Source organism: Pseudopipra pipra, chromosome 16 (assembly GCF_036250125.1).
Source record: "Pseudopipra pipra isolate bDixPip1 chromosome 16, bDixPip1.hap1, whole genome shotgun sequence".
Lineage (NCBI taxonomy): Eukaryota > Metazoa > Chordata > Aves > Passeriformes > Pipridae > Pseudopipra > Pseudopipra pipra.
Genome location: NC_087564.1, coordinates 11,988,682 through 12,012,750, shown reverse-complemented (window position 1 = coordinate 12,012,750; position 24,069 = coordinate 11,988,682). Strand labels below are relative to the sequence as shown.

At 39.9% G+C, this 24,069-nt stretch overlaps 1 protein-coding gene across 1 annotated transcript in view; it reads left to right on the top strand.

Annotated features, from left to right (window-relative positions):
- MAD1L1 (mitotic arrest deficient 1 like 1) overlaps window positions 1–24,069 on the top strand; it is a 354,867-nt gene that overhangs the window by 26,467 nt on the left and 304,331 nt on the right. Inside the window, exon 10 of the mRNA XM_064673155.1 lies at window positions 11,228–11,314. Within this exon, the coding sequence (XP_064529225.1) occupies window positions 11,228–11,314 (87 nt within the window). The remainder of the gene's footprint in view (window positions 1–11,227; window positions 11,315–24,069) is intronic.

Below are 24,069 nucleotides of genomic sequence, written 5' to 3'. Positions count from 1 at the left end.
CCTGAGCTGGGGGAGAGGGTTTGAAGACAGCTCTGTAAATCTGAAATTTCTTTGGTTTATTTACATGTGTCTGGGGACGCGTGTAATTCGTTTTCCTGGAGTGAAGTTCACTTGCCAGCTCATGGACAGCTGAGTGGGAAATGTGCTTCTTTAAGTGGGGAGGCCTGAGACAGAGGCTGGGGGTTCTGGATAGTGAGCTCAGGTTCTCCTGGATTTGTTAAAACCAGGAATTGAGCAACAGGCTCCAAATGGGAAATGAACTCAGTGGGAAACGATGTAGCAGCTAAATGTGAGGCTAAACTAAGCAAAAAGCTAGGATTTAAACTCATGTTTTAGGATTAACTAATTAGTATGGCATTCAAAAATGGTGTTGCATACTGATATTTGCCTGCTTTAACACTGAGGAAACTGAAGATTTAGGAGACAGTGCTTAGGGTTGATAGCTTTAACCATCTATTAAATCAGCATGGGGTTTAATTTTCTTACACTGGAGTTGGATTAGAGGTTTTTGGGTATCTCTAGCCAGATTGCTTAGTCTTTGTGCCTCAATGTCTAAAATTCAGGCCTTGTTTTGGTCTGGTTTATAGAGGAATCTAGTGTTACCTCAGGTGTATTATGCACTTGATGTATCTACCATGAAAGGAGCCCCAGTGGCAGCTGATGCCTTTTGTGCCATCTTAATACAAATACCTTGTAGGAATCTGTGGCTACTGACAGCACAAGCATTTTCCTGAGGCGTTTTCTGCTTTATTTGTTCTGCTATTGATTTTCATGATAAATGTAATCATTTATCAACCATGTGTTTTCTGTACTTCAGTAAGGTTTTTAACCTCTCACACTTGCTGAAACTTGGATGTTTTATGTTTTGCTTCTGGCAGAGGTGAGACGTGCTGTGAAAAGCTTTGAAATCTTTGATTGAGTTTGGATAGTTTTTAATTAATTGAAGCAACAGGCTTAACCTCAATTTTCTGTCTGAAAGGATAACTTAGTATTCCAGTTGAACATAGAAGCAGTATGCTTTTCATTCTTTCTAAAATTGTTATCATAAATTTACCTGTGACTGATGTTATTGGCTTGATATTAAAAGAAACAAACAGCCACAGTTAAAATAACTTCTACTGTAGCTTGAAGTTGCAGTTTAAAGTGACCGTTCCTGCCGTGAGATTGAAGAGCTGTGTGATTGTAATCAGAAGTAAATAAGAATAATATATGGGATGTCAAATCACTTTATATAAAAGTAGTTGAAAATATGGTCTAAACTCTCCCAAGGACCTGTAGCCAGCCATTAATACTATTTCCTCTTGCTCAAGATTAGGGGTTTTATGTTACTGCTGGCTAATATTTTCAGTTGATAAGGGTCTGGGAAAACAACGCGATCAATAAAGGTGTTGAAAACAACACAAGAACTTAGGTGAATTATTCTGCAAGTATTATCTCAGACAGGTGTCAAAAGAACAAGACAATCAATTTAGTGCTATCTGTAAAATTGTCAAGTGTGTGTATATTGTGAGTACCCGGCCTTAGTTACAGTTTGAGCTCTCTTGTCAGACAGGAGCCCCGGCTGTCTGGAAAAATGATGTCTCTGTGTTAGTAATTTCCATGTGGGTACCATTTATGCCAGAAGGGTGTGTTGGATACATGTGAATGGTATTTGTTTTTAGTTTTTGGAGGATTTTTGTGTCTTGTCCCTGTGTCCCACTCCTTCCTTGAGAAGCAGTTGATGATGTCTGTTCTAGGCTGGTCCAAGTGTCTTCTAATGTCTTCAGAGTGACCTCATGGAATGGAACCAGCAGAGGTTCAGTAAAATTATATCAGTATTACTAACTTAGACTGTTTATTTGCATAAATATTGTTGCCTAATTTGAAAGCTAAGGAGATAAATTTTTACTTCAGATCCTTCAGTTGTAACCAACCATCCCTGCTGGCCCTCAGCTTGGTGAGGAGCAGATCTCTGAATGAGGTTTTATTCATTGACATGAATGTTAGAAATAGAAGTTTCTGCCTGATCTTCTGCAAGTTTCATTTATTACCTTTATTTTTTTGGCTGTTAGGATGCTTTCCCAGCTTTGTGTAATCCCAGGAATTGGCCTGGAATAGTTTTCAAGATTTCTAATGATCCTCTGTTGAATATCTCTTTGTAAGATACCACATATGTCTGTTCAGAGTTTGTTTCCAGTGAGCTTATCTTTCTATTTCAGTCTGTGGTTTTCAGATATGAAGTTTTTGCGTATTACCATTTACAACTATCCAAATGACTTGAAAATCTTACAGTTCTAACCCACATGGTTAGAATTAATAATTGGTATTCTGCTGTGATTCTGTTCTTTAGATTCATTTGATTTCAACCCCACTCCCCCTCGTGGCCCCCCTATTCACACTGTCCTCCCTGCCCGGCCCCAGATTGCCACAATGATTGTTCCAACTCCACTGACAAATGGAAACTATAGGAAAAACAACCCTACTTATGACTCCCTAAGAGAAGTTTTTATTCATTTCATGGCGTTATTTTTCCCTTTAGCTGTTGTTTTTTTCTTCAAATTAAGTTCATGATTGGGAAAAACACTTAAAATAGGTTTTGCTGCTGCTGCAGTAAAATGAAACATTACATTATTAAATGTGTTTACATTTTGTGCTTGAAGTCTTAAGGGCAATAGGTATGAAATTGTATGCCACAATAATTTCCTTTCAACATCATCATTAATATATAATTACATTCACTAAATTGCAAATTGAGGAAAAACATTTGCTTCTCTAATTGTAAAGATTGTGCTGATATCTCTGTTAGTGTGAGAGCAGTAACAGCCATTTTTTAAAATCCTTTTTGATCATTTCCAACTTCACTACTTCTGTGCTACTGCTGGTAAATACTTGAAAGCTGCTTTAGAAGTTTGTGTGGTTCTTTTTCTTTTTTTTTCCTTTCAATCTCTGATCTCTTGAGTTTAAGACCTTAAGAACTCTTTGTTTTCTTATACTGTAAAAACATAGGACACAGAATATTTCATAGCTTTGCAGATACACTCCATGTTTCTTGAGTTGTATGTTAAATGCCTTCTTGTTGCCTTATAAACGGTTTCATTTTATGCGACTTTAAGCCAAATTCAAATTTTGTGTTACAGCATGATTGAAATATGTGGACTATCTCTCCCTTTTATCTTACTTTTCCCATGGGATGAGGCATAGCAAGGCAGGCTGCAGGAAGGAATTGATCTCTTCTGTGTCATAATACCAAAAAGATTGTTTTTTTTGGTTTTGCCTGAGGAGACAGTCCAAGAACAGGGCATGGCAACGTGTGCTTTCATTGTTTTGAGAATGCTAAGCATAAATAAGAGTTTGAGAGTCACCACGCTTTTTATTTTATTTTCATTCCATATTTATGCTAGAAATCATTAGCTTTTGTGCCAAAAAAAGCCAGAGTGGCAGCTGAGTGGAGAGCCAAGCATGTTTTGCTCTGGTTGTACCCTGTGGTCAGCCTCGTGCTGTAATGTGGAACAGCAGAGCAATTAAAGGACATCCCTGTGGGCTAGCAGCAGTACAAATGGAGCTTGTGTGGGGATATACTTGTCATTTAGAAGAGCTCAAGATAATTTATTCTGTTTTTTTTCTAGTTAACTCTCTGTTTTCCCTTCTTCCTCATGTACTTTCTCTGGTGTAGTACCTTCTGTTTAAAGCCTAGGTTGGATTCGACTCTCAATGAAGTCTAGTCTTGGCAGTGCTCAAATAAATCTGTGAGAAGTAGCAGAGAATCTATTCATCCACCCCAAGCCCCAAAATAGTGACTTGATGGTGAATCTCTTGCAACACAGGCAGCAACACTGACTTCTGCCCACTTTGAGAGCCAGACTGACAGTTCCCATGTCCCACTCTTGAGCCCCTGTGGCTGATGATATCTGACTCCTGGAGCCCTGGAAGCTCAAGGAGAGCTCATATTTTGATGAGAAGAGAGCTGAGACTGTTAACTGCTCTTTGGTGAAAGGGGGAGTTCCTGCAAGATGGAGTATGGAATGAGGGAAAACCTGGATGGGATTTTATCTGGAGTACAGAATGAGGGAAAACCCAGACTGGATTTTGGCCAGAGTATGGAATGGGGGAAAACCTGAATGAGATTTTATTTGGAGTACGGAATGGGGGAAAACCCGGACTGGATTGCCCAGTTAAAAAAAAATTAATAAAAAAATGGAGGATTGGACTTGATGATCTCAGAGGTCCTTTCCAACCCAGCTGATTCTATGGTTCAGACCTTCAGTGGCAGAAAATGAACTGGGCAAAGCCAGCGGTGGCCACTTTAGTGGCAGCAAGCAGTTGGATTTACTCTGCTGGTCTCACCAAATTGCACCAGGGTAAGAGAAGCCTGGAAGTCTACAATGATGGTTTGTGAGCTGGACCCCTTTCTGAAAGGCAGCTCTCTCTGTGTAGAAAGCGCAACCATGTGCTCTGATACTTTTCAGTCAAACTAAAGAAAATAAGGCATTGGAATAAATTGCCCAGGGAGATCTCTGGAAGTGTTCAGTGGGTATCTGGATGTGGCACTTGGGGATGTGGTTTAGAGGTGATTAAAGTTGTGCTGGGTTGATGGTTGAACTGAATGATATTGAAGGTCTCTTCCAACCTTGATGGTTCTGTGAAAATTGTTTTTGTTTCATCATGACCTCCCAAAGCTCTAAATTACATGTCATGTGGTTGAGCATGCAATGACCTGACTTCTGCGTGAAGACTAAAAAGAACTCAAAAGCTGACTATTTTTATCTTCCAAATCAGCAGGGCTGGCACTACTGTGTATACATTCCCTCTGCTTGAGGGCTATTGAAGCCTTTCACTTGTGAGGTTCTGTTCCACTGTGCAATGTGTGTGCTTATCAGGTTTCCATGGTTTGTTCTGTGCTTGCTCTTAGAGCGGTGGTAGGGATGAGAAAGAGGTTTGGACTGTTGAAACGTCTGCCAAATGATTAATTTTTTTTTTTCAGAAGTAAGGTTAATGTTATCTCCTTGAACCCTTAATTGTATCTTTAAAGTAGAAGTGAAACTTAAAAATGAGTTGTTATGATGCCATATCCTTAACTTTGGGAGGAAAAAACCTTTCTTCATTAAAATCCAAAAAACTCTATCAACTGGAATCTAAGACAGTTTTCTTCTTTTTTTTTTCTTCCCTCTTCAAATTATGGCTTGATTGAATTAATTGCTAATTTTGCAGTTACTTCAAAAGAGACGTATCAATTGTCTTTAGAATTGTCAAGACACTTATGAACACTTAAAATGTTTTCTTACAAATAAGTTGTTCTTCTGCTTCAAGTGGTTAATGGGGACATTTGCTTTGGTAAAAAGCAATTGGATTTGTTGATTCTATCTGTACACAAATAAGAGTTTTCTAAATGAAGGGAACCTCAGAGGCTGAGATTGTTTATTGCTTTCACTTACACTTCAGATTTCCTCTGTTTACTTTGTACATAAAACATTAAGCAGGCACTTTACTGGAGAAACAGTCTCGGGTATACCTTTGAATGACTAAAGATATGTGACTGCTCTTCAAAACATTTTAATCGGTGGTACAGAGCACTAAATGTGCCCTAATTGCCTAGAAATGTTGAGAAATTGTTTCTGTGACTAATGTGTGTAGGAGATTCTGGACCATATGGATTGGTTAATGTCAGCAATGGAAAGGGAGGATAAAGGTGTGGAGATACGAACAAACAAGTGTAACTACCTGGACTGGAGCTTGAAGGGGCATTTTTTCTACAGGAGAAATACTGTTGTGAAACTTAACTCTCAGAACTTCCAGGTCGGGACACCAGATTTTAGTGGCAGTGTTTTCCTCTGGTCTGGTGAAGGAGAGCTAAGGAATGCTCCCAGGGAGGTGATGCATATTTTGAGGAGAAAGGGATGTTAAGCAATTTGTAGCTTTCTTATGCAAACTTGGAGTTAATACAAACAAATTAAACTGAAGGACTCCGTGTTGCTGTATCCTGGGAAGTCTGGAAGTGCTGTTGTGATTATTGTTATTTGCTGAACTTTCTTGAAGGGTGAGTCCTCCCAGGAACTGAGCTGCCTTTGGACTTGGTGAAGCTTCAGAAGTAAACAGGAGTCCTGTAAACTAGAGATAAAGGAGTTAAAGCAGTAGTGGAGCTCAAATATACAAAAAGGATGTTTGAGACTCACTTCAGACATAAGGAAAAAGACTATTACAGACACTATTACAGGCCTTTCTAATCATACAGAAATATTTAAAACAACTAAACTGCCTTTCCAGAAATCTTCTGTTGTTGTCATGTTATCATTCTGTGTTTTGTTCTTCAGATGCTGTTGTTTTCCTGCCTGGGAAGAAGATTAAATTATTTTTTAAAAGCAGAAAAGGTTCTTCTTCAGGAGAGGAGACTTTCAGAATCTGTTTATGTTTCTTATACATAATACAAAAAAAGAAAAGGAACAAAATAAATATTTTATACTTTTAGGAGATTGCCTTTAAAAAAACAAACCAAACCCCACAAAAAACCCTGGAAATTGTTTTTCATTGAAAAGAACTAAACAGATGTGGCCTCTCTTTCTGTGCCTGATTCTCTTAACAAGCAGTTCAATAAAGACTTCTGTCTCTGGTCTTTATCCATTTATTGTGCTGAAGTGTAAAACCTAAAATACTGTGCCAAAAATCTGGTAATGTTCCATTTCAATTTAATATGACTTAGTCCAGGCAACCAAATCTGTCATTGTATATTCATACTGAGTTAAAACTATTAAGAGAAATGTTAATCCAGCAAACTTCCAAAAATAAGTTATTCTGAGTAATTTGGTATTATAAATGTGATATTAGTTTGGTAGTTTGAATGAAATTTAATTAAAGGAAAAAGCATTGAAAAACTCAGTTCTCCAGACACCGTTGACCAAGTGCCTGTTTTTCTCTTTAGTTTTGCTTTTGTCTTGCACTTCCCTAGTTAAAATTTAATGTTGATCTCTAGCTACAATGAAACCTCTCCATTTGCTGTGCATTTTGAAACATTTTATAGAAGCAACAAGAAGTTGACATTCTAATAAATTATAAATTAAAATTTTTTTTCTTTAACATTTTCATCTGCTTCCTGAGTCTTAGTTTAATGTTACTTCAGCAGCTAATTCTCAGTGTGTCATTGTCACAGTTCTTACTGAAATGGTAATAGATCCTTAACTAAGAACAGGGCTTTCCTCCAAATCCAGGGAAATGTCAGTTATGTGCATTTAAAAACAAGACATAAAAAATAGCAAAAGCTGTCTTCCTTGTTAAAAAATGTGCCAGTGGGCACTGAAAGTCATTGTATGACTTGGTTGGACATCCCATTAAGTTAATTTTTCACTTCATTAGAACAGTTTTAGGTTTTTATCATTTTTAAATTGCTCCTTTTCAAACTACGTGTGCTCCAAAGGAAGGCAGAGAGCTTTGGTTAACAGCAATGTTGTGCCTCTCCTGCCTTACTGTGCTCTAAGCTATGCTGGACTAATTTTTTTGTTTAGGGCAAAAAAAACCCACCTTGTTTCCAAATTAGACTTAAATTCACCTGTTTGGTCTTTTGATTCTTGCTTAAATGCTATTGCAGAAGGAAGTGGGGTCTGGGGATGGGATGGTGGGACAGAAGAACACTGTAGCTTTTGGCTCATTGTGCCTTGCCCAGGAGAAAGGATCTGAAGTCAGTGATTTCTTCTGCACCTGCAGTTTGGAAGCCACTTTGGCACTTGTTGTTCACGTTGTCTTTATGTTTCCAAAGCAGGTGACTCAGTTCTAGTGACACACTGCTCTCAGTCAGACCATCCCGTGTGTCCCTTCACAGGATTTTGCATGGCTGATGCAGACCAGACGTGGGTTTTTTTGTGGTTCCAGGGGCTCCATGATTCCTTGGGAAAGGAAGCTGCCTGCAGATTTGCAGGGTAAACAGTGACAATGCTCAGCTTTTTAGGAAGGAGTTCTGGGTCTGTTCCTGTCAGGAGAGGGTTTCAAACTTCCCTCAAGGAGCCATGGTGATTCCAGTAGTGTTGGTAAGCTGTGTTGTCATACAGATGCTCTTAAAGCAGATTTCTTGGCTTTCTAATACTGGTTTTAGTATCAGCTGTTCCATAGGGAATGGAGGGAGCTTAGCAAAAATGATATACATTAGACAAGGCTCTCAAGGCCAGAACATGTTACTGTGTGTTGGGATGCTGACAAATGTCTCTTTTTACTTGGCATTGTTTTCAGAAACTTGTGAAACTGGTTCCAGCTGGTTGGTGTTTGCAGTGCTTTGGGATTGGACCAATTCTCTTCAAATTGAAAGCTCTGATTTAATATTAGTGTGCGTGCAGTGTCATTCCTCTACTTGTAACTGTGGAAATTTGGCTTTTGCCAAACTGTTGGTGACCAGGGTAGGATGTAGACCTCAGAAAGAGGCTTTGAAACCTCCCAGTAAAGGTATTTGACAGCAGAGTGCATGCAAGGGGTGTCTTTGTCTCTGATCACCTGACATGCTTTAGCACTATAGAAAGTGACCTTTTCTTTGGAGGGGGTTAATACCCATTGCCTTTGTTTTCTCTTATATATCTTTGCTGCTCCACTTAAAAAAAATAAAATAATAGAAGGTATCTAATGCCAATAAAACATTTTCCAGAATTAAATGTAACCTTAAGCTGCCAATTGCTGGAACTGAGATTGGAAGCTGATTGTTGGTTTGAATGGCCAAACAGATGAGGATGATTGTTTTTTATTGGAAATCGGTCAGGAGCTCTCATTACTAGAAATCTGTGGCTTTTATAGTCCTGTCTCATTTTACTATTGGATTAATTTCAGTTCCCTGTCTCAGTCCTAATACACAATGGTATGAATTTCTGAGAAAATGAGTAAAAAATTGAGGCAAATACATTTTTTTTTGCACGTTAGAAAAAGAGAAATCTGTGCTGTTATTTTATTGATGCAGGGACCAAACACTGGTGTGGGGGACTGGCACTCAACATGGCCAGAGAGATGCCTGATACTAACTATCCTTGTGGTAAATCTGCTATATTTGGGTGAATTATGAGAGGTTTAGAACTGCATTTTTCAGAGCCTTGTTGTCTTGGCATTACGTTGTCCAAAAATTGTTCCTGTTGAAACTGGTGTATCTGCTTAGAGCTTCTCTTTGCCAAACAGACTAAGCGTGCCCAGTCCATTTCTGATTTCTGTCTGGTGTTTTCTCTCTCTTTTTTTTTTTTTTTTTTTTTTTTTTTGCTTGTGAAAGATGGTGAAGTGGAAAGGGAAAACATAGTTTGTAATTTTTTTTCCACATCAGAATTAATACCAAGTTCTCTTTATCCTTATCTCTAGAATTTTTAGTTAGAAACTACTGTGAAAAGAGAACATCTACTTAATTAATGAGGAAAAAGTCTGAGTCAGAGATCCATTTCCTGCAAATAGAACCCATGTTGAAATCACATTGTAGTTTTACAGATTGCTCTTATAGGATTTTTGTTGTTAGAGCAGTGTTGGATTTGAACTCTTCAGAGCTGAGAGTCCCAGAAACCAGCAGTGTTTTGCTATTGCTCCTGGATTATGTGGAGATGTGACTTCTGTCAGACTGGGTTGAATTAGTTCTCTGGTGCTCTGATGCTCAGCCATCAGGTACCCTCAGTAAAGAGCTGGGGAACTGCTCAAGTTGAGGGTCCTTTCAGGCTCAGCTACAGGACTTTGAAGTGTTATTTAGTGCTGCAACGCATTTGAAAACCCAGGTGCATGTTGGCTTAAAATTGACTTATCACTTCTACCAGATTTGAATTTTAGATGTTTTAGCCAAGCCATCTCCAGGTTGTGTCTTGGTTTCTTCTCATAGTTTCCTTGGCCATTGGGTGTGATGTCTTTGAAGAATAGTTTCATCCTGTTCTGACTGGTTTCTTTGCTGCAATGGGAGAACATGTCCATCTGTTTTATTGTATATTGGCTGTTAAGACTTGGACGTAACACAAATTGTATTAGAGCCCTCAAAATTGTCTGCTGAGGAAGGATACAAGTGTGCAGTTCTGAAAGTGAAATGCAGGAACTTTTCAATTGGAACTGCCAGAATTGAATCCTATCTGCATCAACTCAGTGTTTAACTAGTTTTTGTTTGACTGGAAGTGCCAGATGATAAAAGAGAAAAAGTGATACCTTTTCTGATGTGTATAGTTGGCTGAAAAGTGTTATCAGAGAAATTAGTTCTAGATTCAGTCAGAATCCCAATGGTCAAGCTAGAGGCACCTCTCCCTGCTCAGTTTTTGGAGTAGCAGGGACCTTATTCTAGTGCTGTATTTGAATAATATAAAATCTAACCAGGCCTAATTTCAGCTGCCAGCGAGAGTGAAACCTTGACTTGCATCTTGGGGGCCACGACAGACTGTGTTTCTACAGATTTCATTGCTGCAAAACTGCCTTTCCACTCTCTCCCCGTGAAAAACCCTTTCAAGGTTTGGGTCACTTTTCTCCTTTGTGGGTGGTGCATCTTGTGGAGCAAAAGGATGTATGTACCTGGTACATACAGGGATACCCTTTTCAGCTTCCTTTCCTTTGGGGAAGTGTGATATAGATGCTTCTCTTTTGGAATGGGAAAACCTTTCTGATGACTCAAGACAAAAATCTTTTCCTAATTTTTATAAGCTGCCTTCATTTAGAGTGACTTAAAGAGAGGCCTCTGAAAGAACAGTTTCCTTCTGCAGAGACTGCTGGTGTGGTGTCTGGGATTGTCAGACCTTTAAGAATTTGTCATTGAATTTGATGAAAAAATAAACCTATTCCTGACAACTGTAAATCTATAGAAATCTTTGATGTTATGGACAAGGGAAGGTTGTCAGTGATACTTGAAGTGTTACCTAGAGCTCTTGGATTTCCCCCCCCCCGCTATGGCTCTGGAGTTATGATGTGTATGAAGGACCCTGAAGTCAGCACACTGGTAACTGTGTGACAACCCTGCTTTGAGTCACCTGTGATGTACCTGAACCTCTACACTCTGAGTGTGTTCAGCAGTAGCCAGAGTTGTTGAATTGTACAGTTTGTATTTACATTTATTTCCTCCTTTTATTACCCTCGTAGTATTAATCCTGTGATGGCTTTAATAACACAGGATTTTGTGTGAACCAGACAGGATGCAACTCTGTGTTGTTCTAAGGGACTGCAGCAAGTCTGGCCCTGGGATATTGCCTTGGCTGCCTTTGGTGAGACCTGTTCTATGGTTATGTATGGAATGTAGTTTTTTAACCAATGATTTGTTAAAAAATTCCTGTTTTGTTTTAATTAGGACACCTGATGATCTCTCGAGGCAAATTGTGGCCCTGCAGCAACGGGAGCTTGCACTGAAAGAGCAGAACTCCACCTTCATGAACAGGTGAGTGATACCAGTGGTGGATGCTGATGGCAAAACTGCTGTAATAAAGCACTTAGAAAGGAAACAAAGACTGCAAACTGAGAGACCAGCTCTTTAGATTTCCTTGATCTTCCGTGGAGCCTTCTGTGCTGTCTTCTTTCTCATGCTGATTTGGAGCTTTTTGCTTACTTAAATCCTTCAGGGGAAAAAAAAGATGAAGAACTGTGAGTGGATACAGTGAAGAGTTATTCGAGCTTTATGTTATGAGCTGAAGTGTTTGCAAGGGGAAATGAGTTGCTTTCCCAGACCTTTTCATCTGAAAAGGGAATGTCACAGCAAAATGTGCAAAGTAGCCACCTGGGTATTGGAAAGGGAGTAAGGGCTCTGAGGACTGTGAAATGAGTTGTAAAAGGACCAGTTTGTAGAGATGCTGGTGGAAAAGGATGTTTGCAGTTTTGGTGGCAAAGTAATGCAAGGCTTTGGGAGGAGCAGTCCATTTATGGAGTGAGATATATATTTGAAATATGAGGGTGTTTAAGCCATTGCCCTGGTGTGGGAGTGAATATCTAATGGGAAAATGAATTTGTCTGCCAGAGCTTAACTTTCCAGCCTGCACTGGTTACACAGCCTTGCTGAACACAGCTCCTTAGGGTGACACGAAATGCTTCTCTCCCTCAGTATGCATATTCTTGCTTCCCTCACCCTTTATTTCCTCACATTAGGAACCCTCTGTCTGTTTTTGTTAAAAGCAATACCCCTGCCTTTCAAAAAGGCTCTGGACTGTTTGCATTGCAGGGCTGTAGCTGCCTTGTCTGAGCAACAGGAGTGTGGAGAATTTCAGCCTTTGGTGTAAAGGTGTTGAATGTAAAGCAGTCGCAGACTGTGATTGAGCACATAGCTTGACGTGGGCAGCATTTGCTAATGTTTCTCCTGAGGTACATTTTGGTTCAAGAGATGATTGTCTGTTGGGCTCTGCCTTACTAATGATGGGCAGGATTCAAGCTGGGTGTTAAAAGCTTTGGTTGTGCTGCTGCTGTTAATGAAACTGTTTAGTCAGTTGTAAAATGGTTATCTAGGTGTAAATTCCCACGAGCGAGCCAGCCAAATTGGTTTGTGTTTTTTTTGCTGAGAAGTTTACAGTGGGGGGAAAAAAGAATCTCACCAATATAAACCACACATTTCTTATATTAAAAATAAACCAAGAAAACCCTCAAACCCACAGTTGATTAAATGATCAAATAAAATGATCAATAAAATGGTAGTGTTTGAGTTACAGATTTGGGTTGTTTTTTTTTAAGCTGCTTTTCACAGCCTCTCAGAGAAGTGCTTTTTCTAAATTTATTAATGGCCAAGGGGAATCATCTGTTGAAAAAGCAGCTTTTTGGTAGTGTCTGTTCATCGAGATGTAATCGTGCCAATTTAGTTTAAAAATAAAAACACGATTAAAATTACTTTTTGATTTCAAGTTAAATGGGCTGTAAAGCCTGCTTAAATTAAAATTGTAACATTTTCCTGATGCAATGCTGTGTGTCATTTCTGAAACTGGTAATTTTGACTTTCTTCTGTCACATACTTTATTCTGCCATAAAAGGTAGGCAATAAGATACATTTTTAAAAACCTTTCATTACAGATGATTTGAAAGTTCCCAGGAGAAGGTTTTGAGTCTTTGGAAATAAAGCCTCGTTGAGGAAGAAAACCTAATTTTCTTCTTTCCCTGAATCTTTTCCAGATTTAGCTGATGGTCTTCTCTTTTATTTGTTTCATAATTGTGTTCAGGATTGTCTGTGTGTTGCAATAACTTAATATGTGGTCGTGCCTCCCTCTAGTGATGGAGCCCAGCACTTATTCAGCTTTCTATTGGTGGGTTTTTTTTTCAGCTACAAGTTCTTTTGCCCTTAGTTGAAATATGTTGCCTTCAGTGCTGATAGTGCAATGTTTGATTTATAAAGTCGGTGGCTATGTGTGTATAGAGCAATGTGCAGTACAAACACCAAATATTATTGCCTGCCTTAAAGTCTTGGATTAGTTTTCTCCATTAAAATTAATGGTTTGGTAGATGCTTGAGAAAACATCATCAGATGGCATCTAAATTCATTTTTATGGCAATGAAGTGGAGAATCTCAGATAGTCCTGGCTTACCTGTTGCTACAGTGCAAAGTTCAGTTTAGTAGAGGAGTTTTCAGTGTGAAGTTAGAGACGATTGATTATATGACCCTCTTCCCAAAATGGCTGATCACCAAGCTTTTAAACACAGGCAGAAGAGTGCCTGGAAGGTAATTTTTTTGCAAGCTGATTATTCTTTGTCTCAGTCTTTACACTGCAATGAGCTTGTTTTTTATTCTTAGTAATGGTACCTTTCCAACACTGTTCAGTGACTGTGATAGACGCTTGCCAGCTACTATTTGTCTCACAACCTGACAAACAGTCTCCAGTTTCTTTTCAATAACAGGAGATGCTCAGGGGCAAAGCAGGAGTTAATTGTTAATGTAGGGGCATATGAGCAGGAAGTGACTTCAGAAAACAAAGGAGGTGTGGAAAAGGTACCACAGGGGAATAATTTGCTATGTAAGGTGCCATCCATTTCTGTAAAACTGGAGACAGATCTAGCTCAACTAGTGCCCCTTAGCTGATCTAAAATGGGGAGTTATGATTAATACACACACAGTAACAACCTTTTCCAAATGGCATATGGCTTTGCTAAACAGAGAAAATTTATTTTATCTCAATTTTCCATCCTTCACCCGCTTTCCATTTATTACTGTGCGTTTTTTAGAGCCAGTGTTTGTGTTACTGAAAAGGCCCTGGAGATCATCCCACCACAAAGAGGCAACACCATTACAAAACCACCTTTTGCATTGGTATTTGCTTGCAGTGCAATCTGTGTTTTGTGTAGCCTGTGCAATTGCCAATGTCTCAAGGCCTCCCAGAGATCAAATGATGATGCATATCCCATTTGCTCCATCACCCACCTTGGGTGCTTTTAGACACGGAACCGCAGCACTGAATTTCCTGAACCACGGGTTGAAATCAATTTCTTTTAACAGTGATTGTTTACATGTTTGAGTTGCACAGGCTCCCTCGGAGCTTGCTATTTTTCCTGGGGCAGAAAACCTTCCTGTGGTGCCAGCATGGGGAAAGAGGAGAGGGTCCCTTTAGCAATGAACACGTAAGCACCAACTCACTTCTCTTGGCAACTTCAGGATCGCTGAGTAATGGAGCTGAAAGTGCCATTAATCGTGTGTGATGGACTCTCACTGCTGGTTTGGAGTGTGTTGCTGGAAGTCTTATAAATAGAGTAAATTATACTTGCAGCAGCAGGAGGAAGTATCGTGGAGCTTTTTAACTGCAGAACAAAGATAGCAATCCAAAGGTTCAAAAGCTCAAAAGAAGATTGCCCAGGGTCACTTTGATAGCACCAAGTGTGTCTGCTCTGCTGTTTAGGAAAAAGTGATGAAAGGAAGGTGTTTAATTAGCGGGTCAAGTTAACCATGCAGCCACCATTAGTTAAAGCACATTTCCCCCCTGACTGTGAATGCTGTAGGCATTGTGCACTGAAATGTGTTGATGGTTGTAGTTTATAATATGAAAAGTCGGCCAAGTGGTTCATAAGCTTTTGTCTTATGGAAAAATGATGTAGTAGTTGCACTGTTTTTTTTTTTTTTTAAAGTGAGAAAAGCTGCATATTTATTTTGCATGATTTCTAGCTGCATATTTGGAGTCTCTGGAGAGATTTTCTAAAACAATCCTGGCAGAGTATTCTAGAATTTGAGACATAGGGGGAAACTTCCCTTCTCATCAGCGTTGTCCTGTGAGGTGTTAATTTGAAGGAATGAGGCTGCTTACAGCTCGAGCTTTGCTGCAGTTCTGAAAGACAGGCTGTGAAAATTGACTTCTTTGGTTACTTGTGGTACCTCCCAGAATGATCATCTCTACTTTTCCTCTTGTTGTCCAAATGCAATATTGACTTTGGGCCTTGAGATGTCTTTTGGAAAGTCAAATACAAGGAAAGACGTAGGTGAAGTTGGTCAGGACAGGATGAAGGGCACAAAGGAAAATGGAAGAGCAGTAAATCTTTGGTTCTGGTGTTGAGATCCTGAAGCTGATGGCTTATTCCCATCAGCTGCTGTCAGAGAGCTAGCCATGTGTTTTGACATATTGTTTCATGTGGGAAAAGGGACATACAGAATGTGTTTGAAAAAGTATTTTCCTACTTCAGGTGCTCACAGAGTTGTGTTTAAAGTCATGATTGTTTACCACTTTTACTCATATAAATCGTGTTAAACTGATTTGCCCAAAGAACCTGCTCTGTGTGTTGCTGCTTAAAATGAAATAAACCCCAAAACCACTGAAGACTGGGGAATGTAGATTGCAAACTGAAAAGAAAATGCTTTTAGGTTGGGCAGCAGGGTTTGTTTGAAAAAACAATGGGTGAGTGATGATAAGCCCAGAGCCGTCCATCTCCATAAGGGCTGTTAGCTCAGAAGTGTTGTAAATCTATTGCCCATCTTCTCTTTTCCTTGGATGTCCCAAGGTGTGTCAGTCACAAAAACAAATAGAGCCTGTGAGACTTCTTCCCCTAATCTTCTGGAAAGTTGGACAGAAGTTTAATTACAGTGAAATGTCTTTTATCTGACAGAGGGAGAAGTGCTAGCTTTTTAACAGGCTTTATGAGTTATTTTGTGATCAAAAGAAGCACTTAATGTCTAATACAGGGCGAGGAAGGGAAGTTTTTTCCCTTCCTTTGTTCATCTATATGGCACATTGCACCTTGATTTATATGTGGAGGTGTCTGTGTACCTAATACCAGACAAATGTTTATTCACAGTGCTTCAGGGCAATATTAACTGCTGGCAGGTTCTGCATTCATTTACAGAGTGAGGTTATGAAGAAATGACTGTAGGTATTGCTTTTTTGTTCTCCAAAATGGATCTTTCCTTCACTTTTTATAGCAGAAGGTACTTGGTAGTGTCCCATTAAGTGACCAATCTACATATTCAAACAGTAAGCTTCTAGAGCAACATCTGGTTATTCATGGCTCTAACTGGGTAGATACAAAGCTTTTCTAATTTTTTTCTATCATATAGTTAGCAGAAAATAGGAAGGCAAAAAATAATTTAACCAAGACATTGACTTATGCTTCCAATTCAAAAAACATGGGATTTTGCCCAGACCTTTGCTTTTCATGATTGTGCCATTTTTAGTCTGATTTCCTGAGGAAGTGAAGCTTATTACTGTGCTTTGTGTGTGTATGTAGATGAGATTGTCTGTGCCTACCCTACACTTTTGAACTTGCAAGTTGTGTTCTGACAAGTTTGGCAGATGGTAGAGGTCTCAAAAATAATAAATTTCAGCAAGTTTAGGGAAATCAGATCTTCATCTCCCGGGGAGACATCCTGAGGTCATGTCCTGTTTGGGATCAGAGCCCTGCAAGCAAACAGACCCTCCTAAATGTCACATTGTCAGTGAGACTCCTTTGAAGACCAGGCCTCCTTGGCCACCTTGAGCCTGGCACTCAGGGAGCCCTGTTCTGGTACCCTGGTAGCATCACAATCCATAATTCCTGCTATGCCATGCTTTCCAAAGGCTTGTGGCATTTGATAATACCATGGCAACGTTGTCGGCATCGTTTTCATGCTTTTCATGTTTTGTATCATTTTGATATGAGAAACAGAAGTCTACTTGAGTCAATAGTCACCTTTGGAGAGAGAAACCCAGAGGAAACCAGGCAACTTTGGTTCTGGAGCTCATGGAACTACTCTTTCTGTTTAAAAGAAAATATATAGGGAAAGCCCAAAAAGCTGCCTAGAGGGGACAGACATAATGGTAACTGTACCATCTTCTCAGCCTGGAGCTCTGTGGAAACTGTGTAGTGCAAAATCAGTACAAATATTAATACTTGGTTCCTTACCTTTTATTTGACTGTGCTTCTGGGAGAACATTCAAGGATAATCTGTGAAGTGCCTCTGTTCAGTGCTCTGATCACTTCTAATGATTAAAAAAATGTTAGAAATTGTTTAACTCTGTTCTTAATAGTTCTTGTTCCAATGTTTGTGATTGACCCCGGGCGTTGCTGCCAACATCCCTGGTGCCTGTGCATCTCTTTATTACTAGAGTGAACAATAGCTTTTATTTGTTAGTGCTCACCTGGAGATGCTGATTCAGCATTCCCTTGGTAGCAGTGTGCATTATTGACCAGAAAAATGTGTAAAAGTAAACAGTTTGCTGGGAAGCACAGACTGTTCCTGGTGGTGTGTTGTACAGCAGACACTGTGTTTCAACACGGAGCTGCACTGTAAAAGTTAGGGAAGGAGAAGTCAGCCTCACATCTCTTCTGTGCATGACTCACATCTGCACTATAAATCTTTCACTTCTGTGAGATTAAAATTCCTAAAAATTCTAACTGGCTGAAATAGATGTATCTTAATACTAGTCAGGAGTTCTCAGAAACCACAACGAATATTTAGAATTATTGAAGTAATTAGAAGTCAAAACTTATTATCTATTTTCATTATTCTTATTCTTTCCTTCTTAGCAGAGGGATGCTATGATCAAATTAATGACTTACAGGAGGCTGATGGGCAAAGGAAGAGTGCTCCACATCAGTGGTATATTTATGATATGAATACAAGGGGAGGAATTGTAATCTCAGCTGTGCAGTAGGCAGCAGTACAAAAATATTCTACTTTGAAACCAATAGTATTATGTAAAACCATATATTCAGCCTATTGCCAAGCTTTGTGTAGAGCTCTGGGAATTGTAGTGCTTTAAGATTTCCTGTTCTTAGGGATTTGTCTTTTATTGCCTCTGCAGCATGGCAGTATGCCTTGAAAAACTGGATGTGAGTTGGAAAGAGGAGGGCCTGTCAGTTTGCTAATATCTTGAGGAATCAGTCTTGAAGTCACCAGGATGGTTCCATGCCCCAGGTAGATGAATGTAGCCCGAGAAGTCTTGACTTAATTTCTGGAGCAGCTTCGTGTTTACCTGGGTTGTGCTGAGTCACTTAATACAGTGATTGAGTGTCTCACGTTCTCACACACAGATCCAGAAGACCACAGGAATGAAAACAAACACCTCTGCTCATCTGTCCTGCCTAGTCTGCACCTCATAATTTTTAAGGCAGATAAAACACATTAATTCCTATCTATCAAGAATTTTTTTGTTTCCTTGTCCCCCAAAAGCATGTGTTACACGTCGGTTTCTTCCCCTTTAGTATCTTAAAATGATATTCCTGACCACGGCTCCTGAACTGTTGAAGTGTTTCATGAGAAACTGTCAACAGTCAAGCAAGTCTGTGTATAAGTTTTTTTCCTCTTAATTTGTAATGCTGGAACTGCAGTATAGCTTTCCTGAGCAGCCATGGGAAGCCAGAGGAGGATTGGTGGCAGAATGCAGAATGAATTTTCATTTACCTGAACACCTCCTGTAGTTGCTCTAATAACAGGCGTGTTGAAGACTATGGATTTTTCTAAAGTATTTTAGGATACTGTTTATGTTGTTTATTTTAAGCAGATTGATGGGGACAGGCACAATACACTGAGACATTTTACCAAGGTAAATGTGAATTCTCTAGGATTTTGTAACTGCTGTGAAGTGGTGTCGGTTCAAATAGTGCACAGAATAAGGTTATGTCTGAAAAATAGATTGTCTGGCCTGGGATGTCTCAATCAGTTGATTGTATCTGCACGTACACTTTGTTCAGCTCCATAACTAATCACCTCTCTAACAATTTCTCATCTGGATCACATCATCTCTACTGCCTGCCACTTTCAGCCTGCTCTTATTGGTATTTTCATTATGTGTTTTCATTTTAATATTCTTCATGGCTGCTTGCATGCACATGTGAATGTGCAGAGTGAAATACTGTATGTATATCACTGGTGGTGGTTATAAATATTCTCCTACTGTCAAAGTTTTATCATCTGTACAAAAGACATACTGCTTGGAAAGTTTAATAAAGAAGTAAGCTGCTTGTCTTTTTTAGCTGTGTAAGGCAAAAAAAAACTTGTCATAAATTGCAGTCAACCCCCCTCCCAAAAAGCAGCTTTCTCATGCTGCTCTGAAAGTTAAATGACTAATGTGCATAATTTATTTGAGCATCTGTGCTAAAAACTTGCATACCAAGTTTTAGTTCAATGTGATCAACAATGGCGAAAATTAGGATTTATCATGGAAATGCTGACGGATGTGAACATGTGTAGGCTAAACCGGTGCCTGACAAACCTTCTTATTGTGCAATGCTAATGGTGAAACACATTTTTTTTTCTGCTGTAATTGCATTTCCCCCCCGGCTGCTTAATTTTCTCCTTTTCAAATTCGGTAGTTTTAGCTGCACTTCATATTTGGATTTCTGCTTTTTCTGGAGTCTGCACAAAACCTCCTAAGTTGTCTTGTGATATTTCTAAGCATAAGATACCCTGAGCTGCCTGGGTGAGCGAGGGGAGCATTGGCATCCTGAGCTAGGGCTGGTGCTTTGCAGTAACGAGCTCAGAACAGGAGATGGTGCCGGCAGCCTTGGCAGCTGCTCTGGCTTCCCTCCCCTCCTCCTCCACCTTCTCTGCCTTGCACAGCCAGGGTGTTGTCACCAGGATTATAAATTCTGGAGCCAATTAGCTAAAAAATGTTACAAGCGAAAGGAAAGAAAGAAGCTGTAGAACATCTTCATGTGAATGTGCCTCTCTCAGAAACTCTTTCTATGGCGAGCTCAGATCACAGAATCACAGAATGGTTTGGGTTGGAAGGGACCTTAAAGACCATCTCATTCCAACCCCCTGCCACAGGTAAGGATGCGATTTACTGGACCAGGTTGCTCAGGGTCCCATCCTTCCTGGTCTTGAACACCTCCTGGCATGGGATATCCACAGCCTCTCTGGGAAACCTGTGCCAGGGCCTCACCACCCTCTGAGTAAGGAATTTCTTCCTAGTAACTGACCTAAGCCTGCCCTCTGTCAGTTTGAAACCACTGCCCCTTGTCCTGTCACTGTCTGCCTGTATAAGAAGTCCGTCTCCATCCTTTTTATAAGCCCCTTCAGGCACTTGAGGACCACAATAAGGTCTCCCTGGAGCTGTCTATTCTCCAGGCTGCACAACCCCAGCTCTCTCAGCCTGTCTTCCTAAGAGGAGCCTCCTGGCATCTTCATGGCCCAGTTGTAGCCTTTTACTACAGCTCTGGTGTGGCTTTGGTGCAGCATCAGACACTTTTGAGGCATCTGGTTAAGGAAGGAGAAGCTGGTTTGGAGGAGTCAAGCAAAGGGAAAACAGCACAGGGCCTTCTTAAGAAAGAAGGCTTATATTTCTTAAGAAATTGGGCTTATAAACAAGGTCTTCTGTTAAACATTGGAAAGATCCTGAGGGTTTGTGCCTTGCTAGTGCTACCTCCTTTCTCTGTCTTTATCCACAAGATTTCCTAAATTCCCAAATTCAGACTGATTGCTTAGTTCCTGCATGAGCGTCACAGAAGGGAAATGTGTTTATAGTCAGTTCCTCTCTCAATCTCTCTTTGAAACAGTATTTGGTGTGGTTTTGGGCAGCAGTGGTTCAGCCATGCCCTGTTGCTTAGAAGAAGTTCTGATAATTTCTCAGTGCAGTCATTCTGTGCAGGAATGTCCTTAGGAAGGAGAGGAGATAGAGATGGGTTCAGGAGGGGTAGTTGGCAACTGGTCCAGTTATTTTGTTGCTGGTTACTTGTTTTATTTTTCCTTTAGCCATACAAGAAAAACTGTGGTAGGATGTGACATTTAGAGGGCCCGCTGGGGCTGGATGTGTGGTCAGAAGGAAGGGTTGGGCATGATGTTCTGTTAGACTTTAAAACAGTGTTCCAGCAAAATGTAATTTCCTTGTCATATATTATGTATAGACTGTTTTTACATATTTTCAATATTTAAAACAATGTTCATATTCATAACTTTTAAAATATGTTCTCACTGTTAAGAGATGGAAATCAGTTAAAATAAAAACCATGAAAAAAAATCCCAACAACCCCCCCAAGCTTTCCTTTTATTCAAGTAACAACAATCAAATTCTTATGAGTGGAAAAACTACTGAAGAGGCTCTCTGTTTCTCAGCCAGAGAAAGCTTTTGAAATATTTATGGAAATAAACCAAAATGTGTCCCTTTCTGACTGTACAAATAAGGGATTATCAGATCTAGCCTGTGGCAGTTACAGTACATAGAGTCCAAAGCATCTACAACTAATAAAAAACAGCGTATGCTTTAAGAAAAAGCTGTAAGAGTTTTTCTTTATGGGACTCTACTGACAAAGCAGCACATACCCATGGGTTATCCTGATGAAAAAGTCCCTCTTCTTGCACCTTGCATTGGAGGTAAAATTTGAGACAATGCATTAAAGAGCAAGACTGAAGTGACTTTGTAGCCCTTTCTCTTGTAGCTGGGAGTGAGGAGCAGGGCTGCTTCCATCCCCTCCTGCTGAATCCTGTGCTACCAGGCAGAGAATTGCAACACAGGTTGTCTGGCTGTGTCACACTCACAGTTTATTGAGTGGACTTGCTCATCTGGTTCTTATGCCTTGCTTTTCATTCTACATATCTTGCTCTGGTGTAAGAATTGGAGCTTATTGAAGTCAGAGTGCATTTTGATGTTTCACAGAAGAATCAGCAGAGCCAGGTTTGTAAGGAGAAGTAATACCTTTTATTAGACCCACTGATAGGATTAGCAGGCAGACATGCCTTTGGGCACACAGCCAATGCTCGAATCTGATAGAGAAGCAAAAGCCTTTAAGCTAAATGCAGGTTGAGAACAATTGCTCTGAGTTTAACTTGATTAATCAATTGGACAGTTTGAGAGAGAAGGGATGTGGGACAGGGGCAGGTATCAGACAGAAGAGATGAAAGGGCTGTTCACATCTGTGAGAAAGAGACCATCTAATTGGTTCTGATACATGACCAGGGTTTGGATACTTGGATAAGACAATCAGCAGAGTGAACTTTTTCTATAGAGAAGGAAATTGGAAGCAGATAGTGTGTGTCATTTTTTTGTTGCATCTACATAGCAGTGAATCCAGTGCTTCACTGACTCAGCACTGGGGTGTCAGCCTTGCAGTTAAGGGACTAGAACTTCAATTTAATATTAACCAAAAATATTATTTTCTAGACTGTCAATAAAATAATTTTGCTATATTGTTTGACTTATCTCCTCTGGGCACTCGGGTGCAGCAGCAAGTCTGAACTGCCAATACAGTGACTGCTGAATGAGTTTCGTTTTGTTTGTCCAAACACTTTCTAGGATCAAGTGTGTTCCCTGAGCTGTTCCTGCCTCTTGCACTGCAAGTGCTGTGGGCTCTGCTGATGCTGGGAAAGGCCAGTTGTAGATACCAAGTGGGATGTTGGTGCTCATGGCAAAATCTGCTGTTAGTTTTGAGTAACTCTTTGGACTTAGCAGCAGTATAATGTGGCTTGTTTATTTTTTTAACTGCGTTCTATTTAATAAAAGTGCACCTGCTGCTGTGTTACCTCGTGTCATGATGTGTAGTGCAGTGCACAGACATGGGTGGTAGGTCTCTAACTTGCCTATTTGAGAGTAACATGATGTCTTTTAACATTGTATTTGTCAGATTTTTTCTTTCCTGATTGCATCCAAAAGGGAGAAAAATGCTGATAATAACTGTGATTATTAAAAAACCCCAGAAACAGTAAGATAACCTGGGGCAGAGTGGCCTAAAAATACTTGATATTTTTAAGCTAATTACATTTTATATTGCCAATGACCTTTTGGAAACCTTTCATTTGCATGGATTGCACATGCCTCCAAGGAAATGCCTTTCTGCAAAGAGAAAATGCGTGCCAGTTGTCTCCTCAAACCAGAATGCAGGTCTGCTGCCTGTAGAATGTGCTCTTTTTCAAAAGAACTTCAAAACATGCTTATTCTGAACTGCAGGGAGAGTTCTGCCTGCTGGAGAAGATGAGCACTCAGGCTGTGTAATCTTACCAGGCTGCTGCTTGAAAGTGAGGATTCCGTGTATAAACAGCAATGGTGGACATGCTTGAACTTAGAGAAGAAATATTCATTAATACTTCAAGCCAGAGGGGACTTGAAATTCATTCTGACTCCCTTGGGAAATTTGTGGCAAACTCGTGAATGATGAACTATGGGCCTTATTTCAAACATACCTGCCAAGTAGAAAGCAGAAATTCCTCAGTTTTTGCAAGCTCTTAATTTGGATTTTTAAATTTTGTGTTGAAGTTGTTACTTCACCTCTTTCCTGAATTAATGCTGAACTGAATACTGAAGAATGAGACTGGATGAAGTTTTAGTAGTTTCTCATTTCCTGTCCTTTGGAGACAGTTGTCTAATTCTTGAATGAGAACTGAACGAGAGAGAGAGAGAGGAGTTGTTGCAGCTCCCATGGATAATGTAGCTGTCATTGAGGCTGACAGGAGTTACAGTGTCTTTCTCCTTGCAAACCCAGCAGTCCTGGTCCGACAGCCTCAGACTTCATTGGCTTTGATGTTTTAAAAATAAAGTGAGTGGCATCTTTTTTTAACGTGTACAGACTTTGAAGAAGTTCCTCATGTCCTTAAAGAACTGAATCAAGCCAAGGAATCAGCGTGGATGCTACCATGCTTGATCAGTCAGGCTAGTTTTTAATTGAAATCTTTTCCACAGCACTTGTTAAGAATAAGTTCCTTTCCTAGTTACCTTACTTCAAAAAGATAGCCCACCATCACTGTCTCTGCTGTAAGATATTGAGCCACATTCTTGAAACTGAAAAATCGGACATATCATAAAATCTGTGACCCTTTGCTGATTGTTACTAATACAG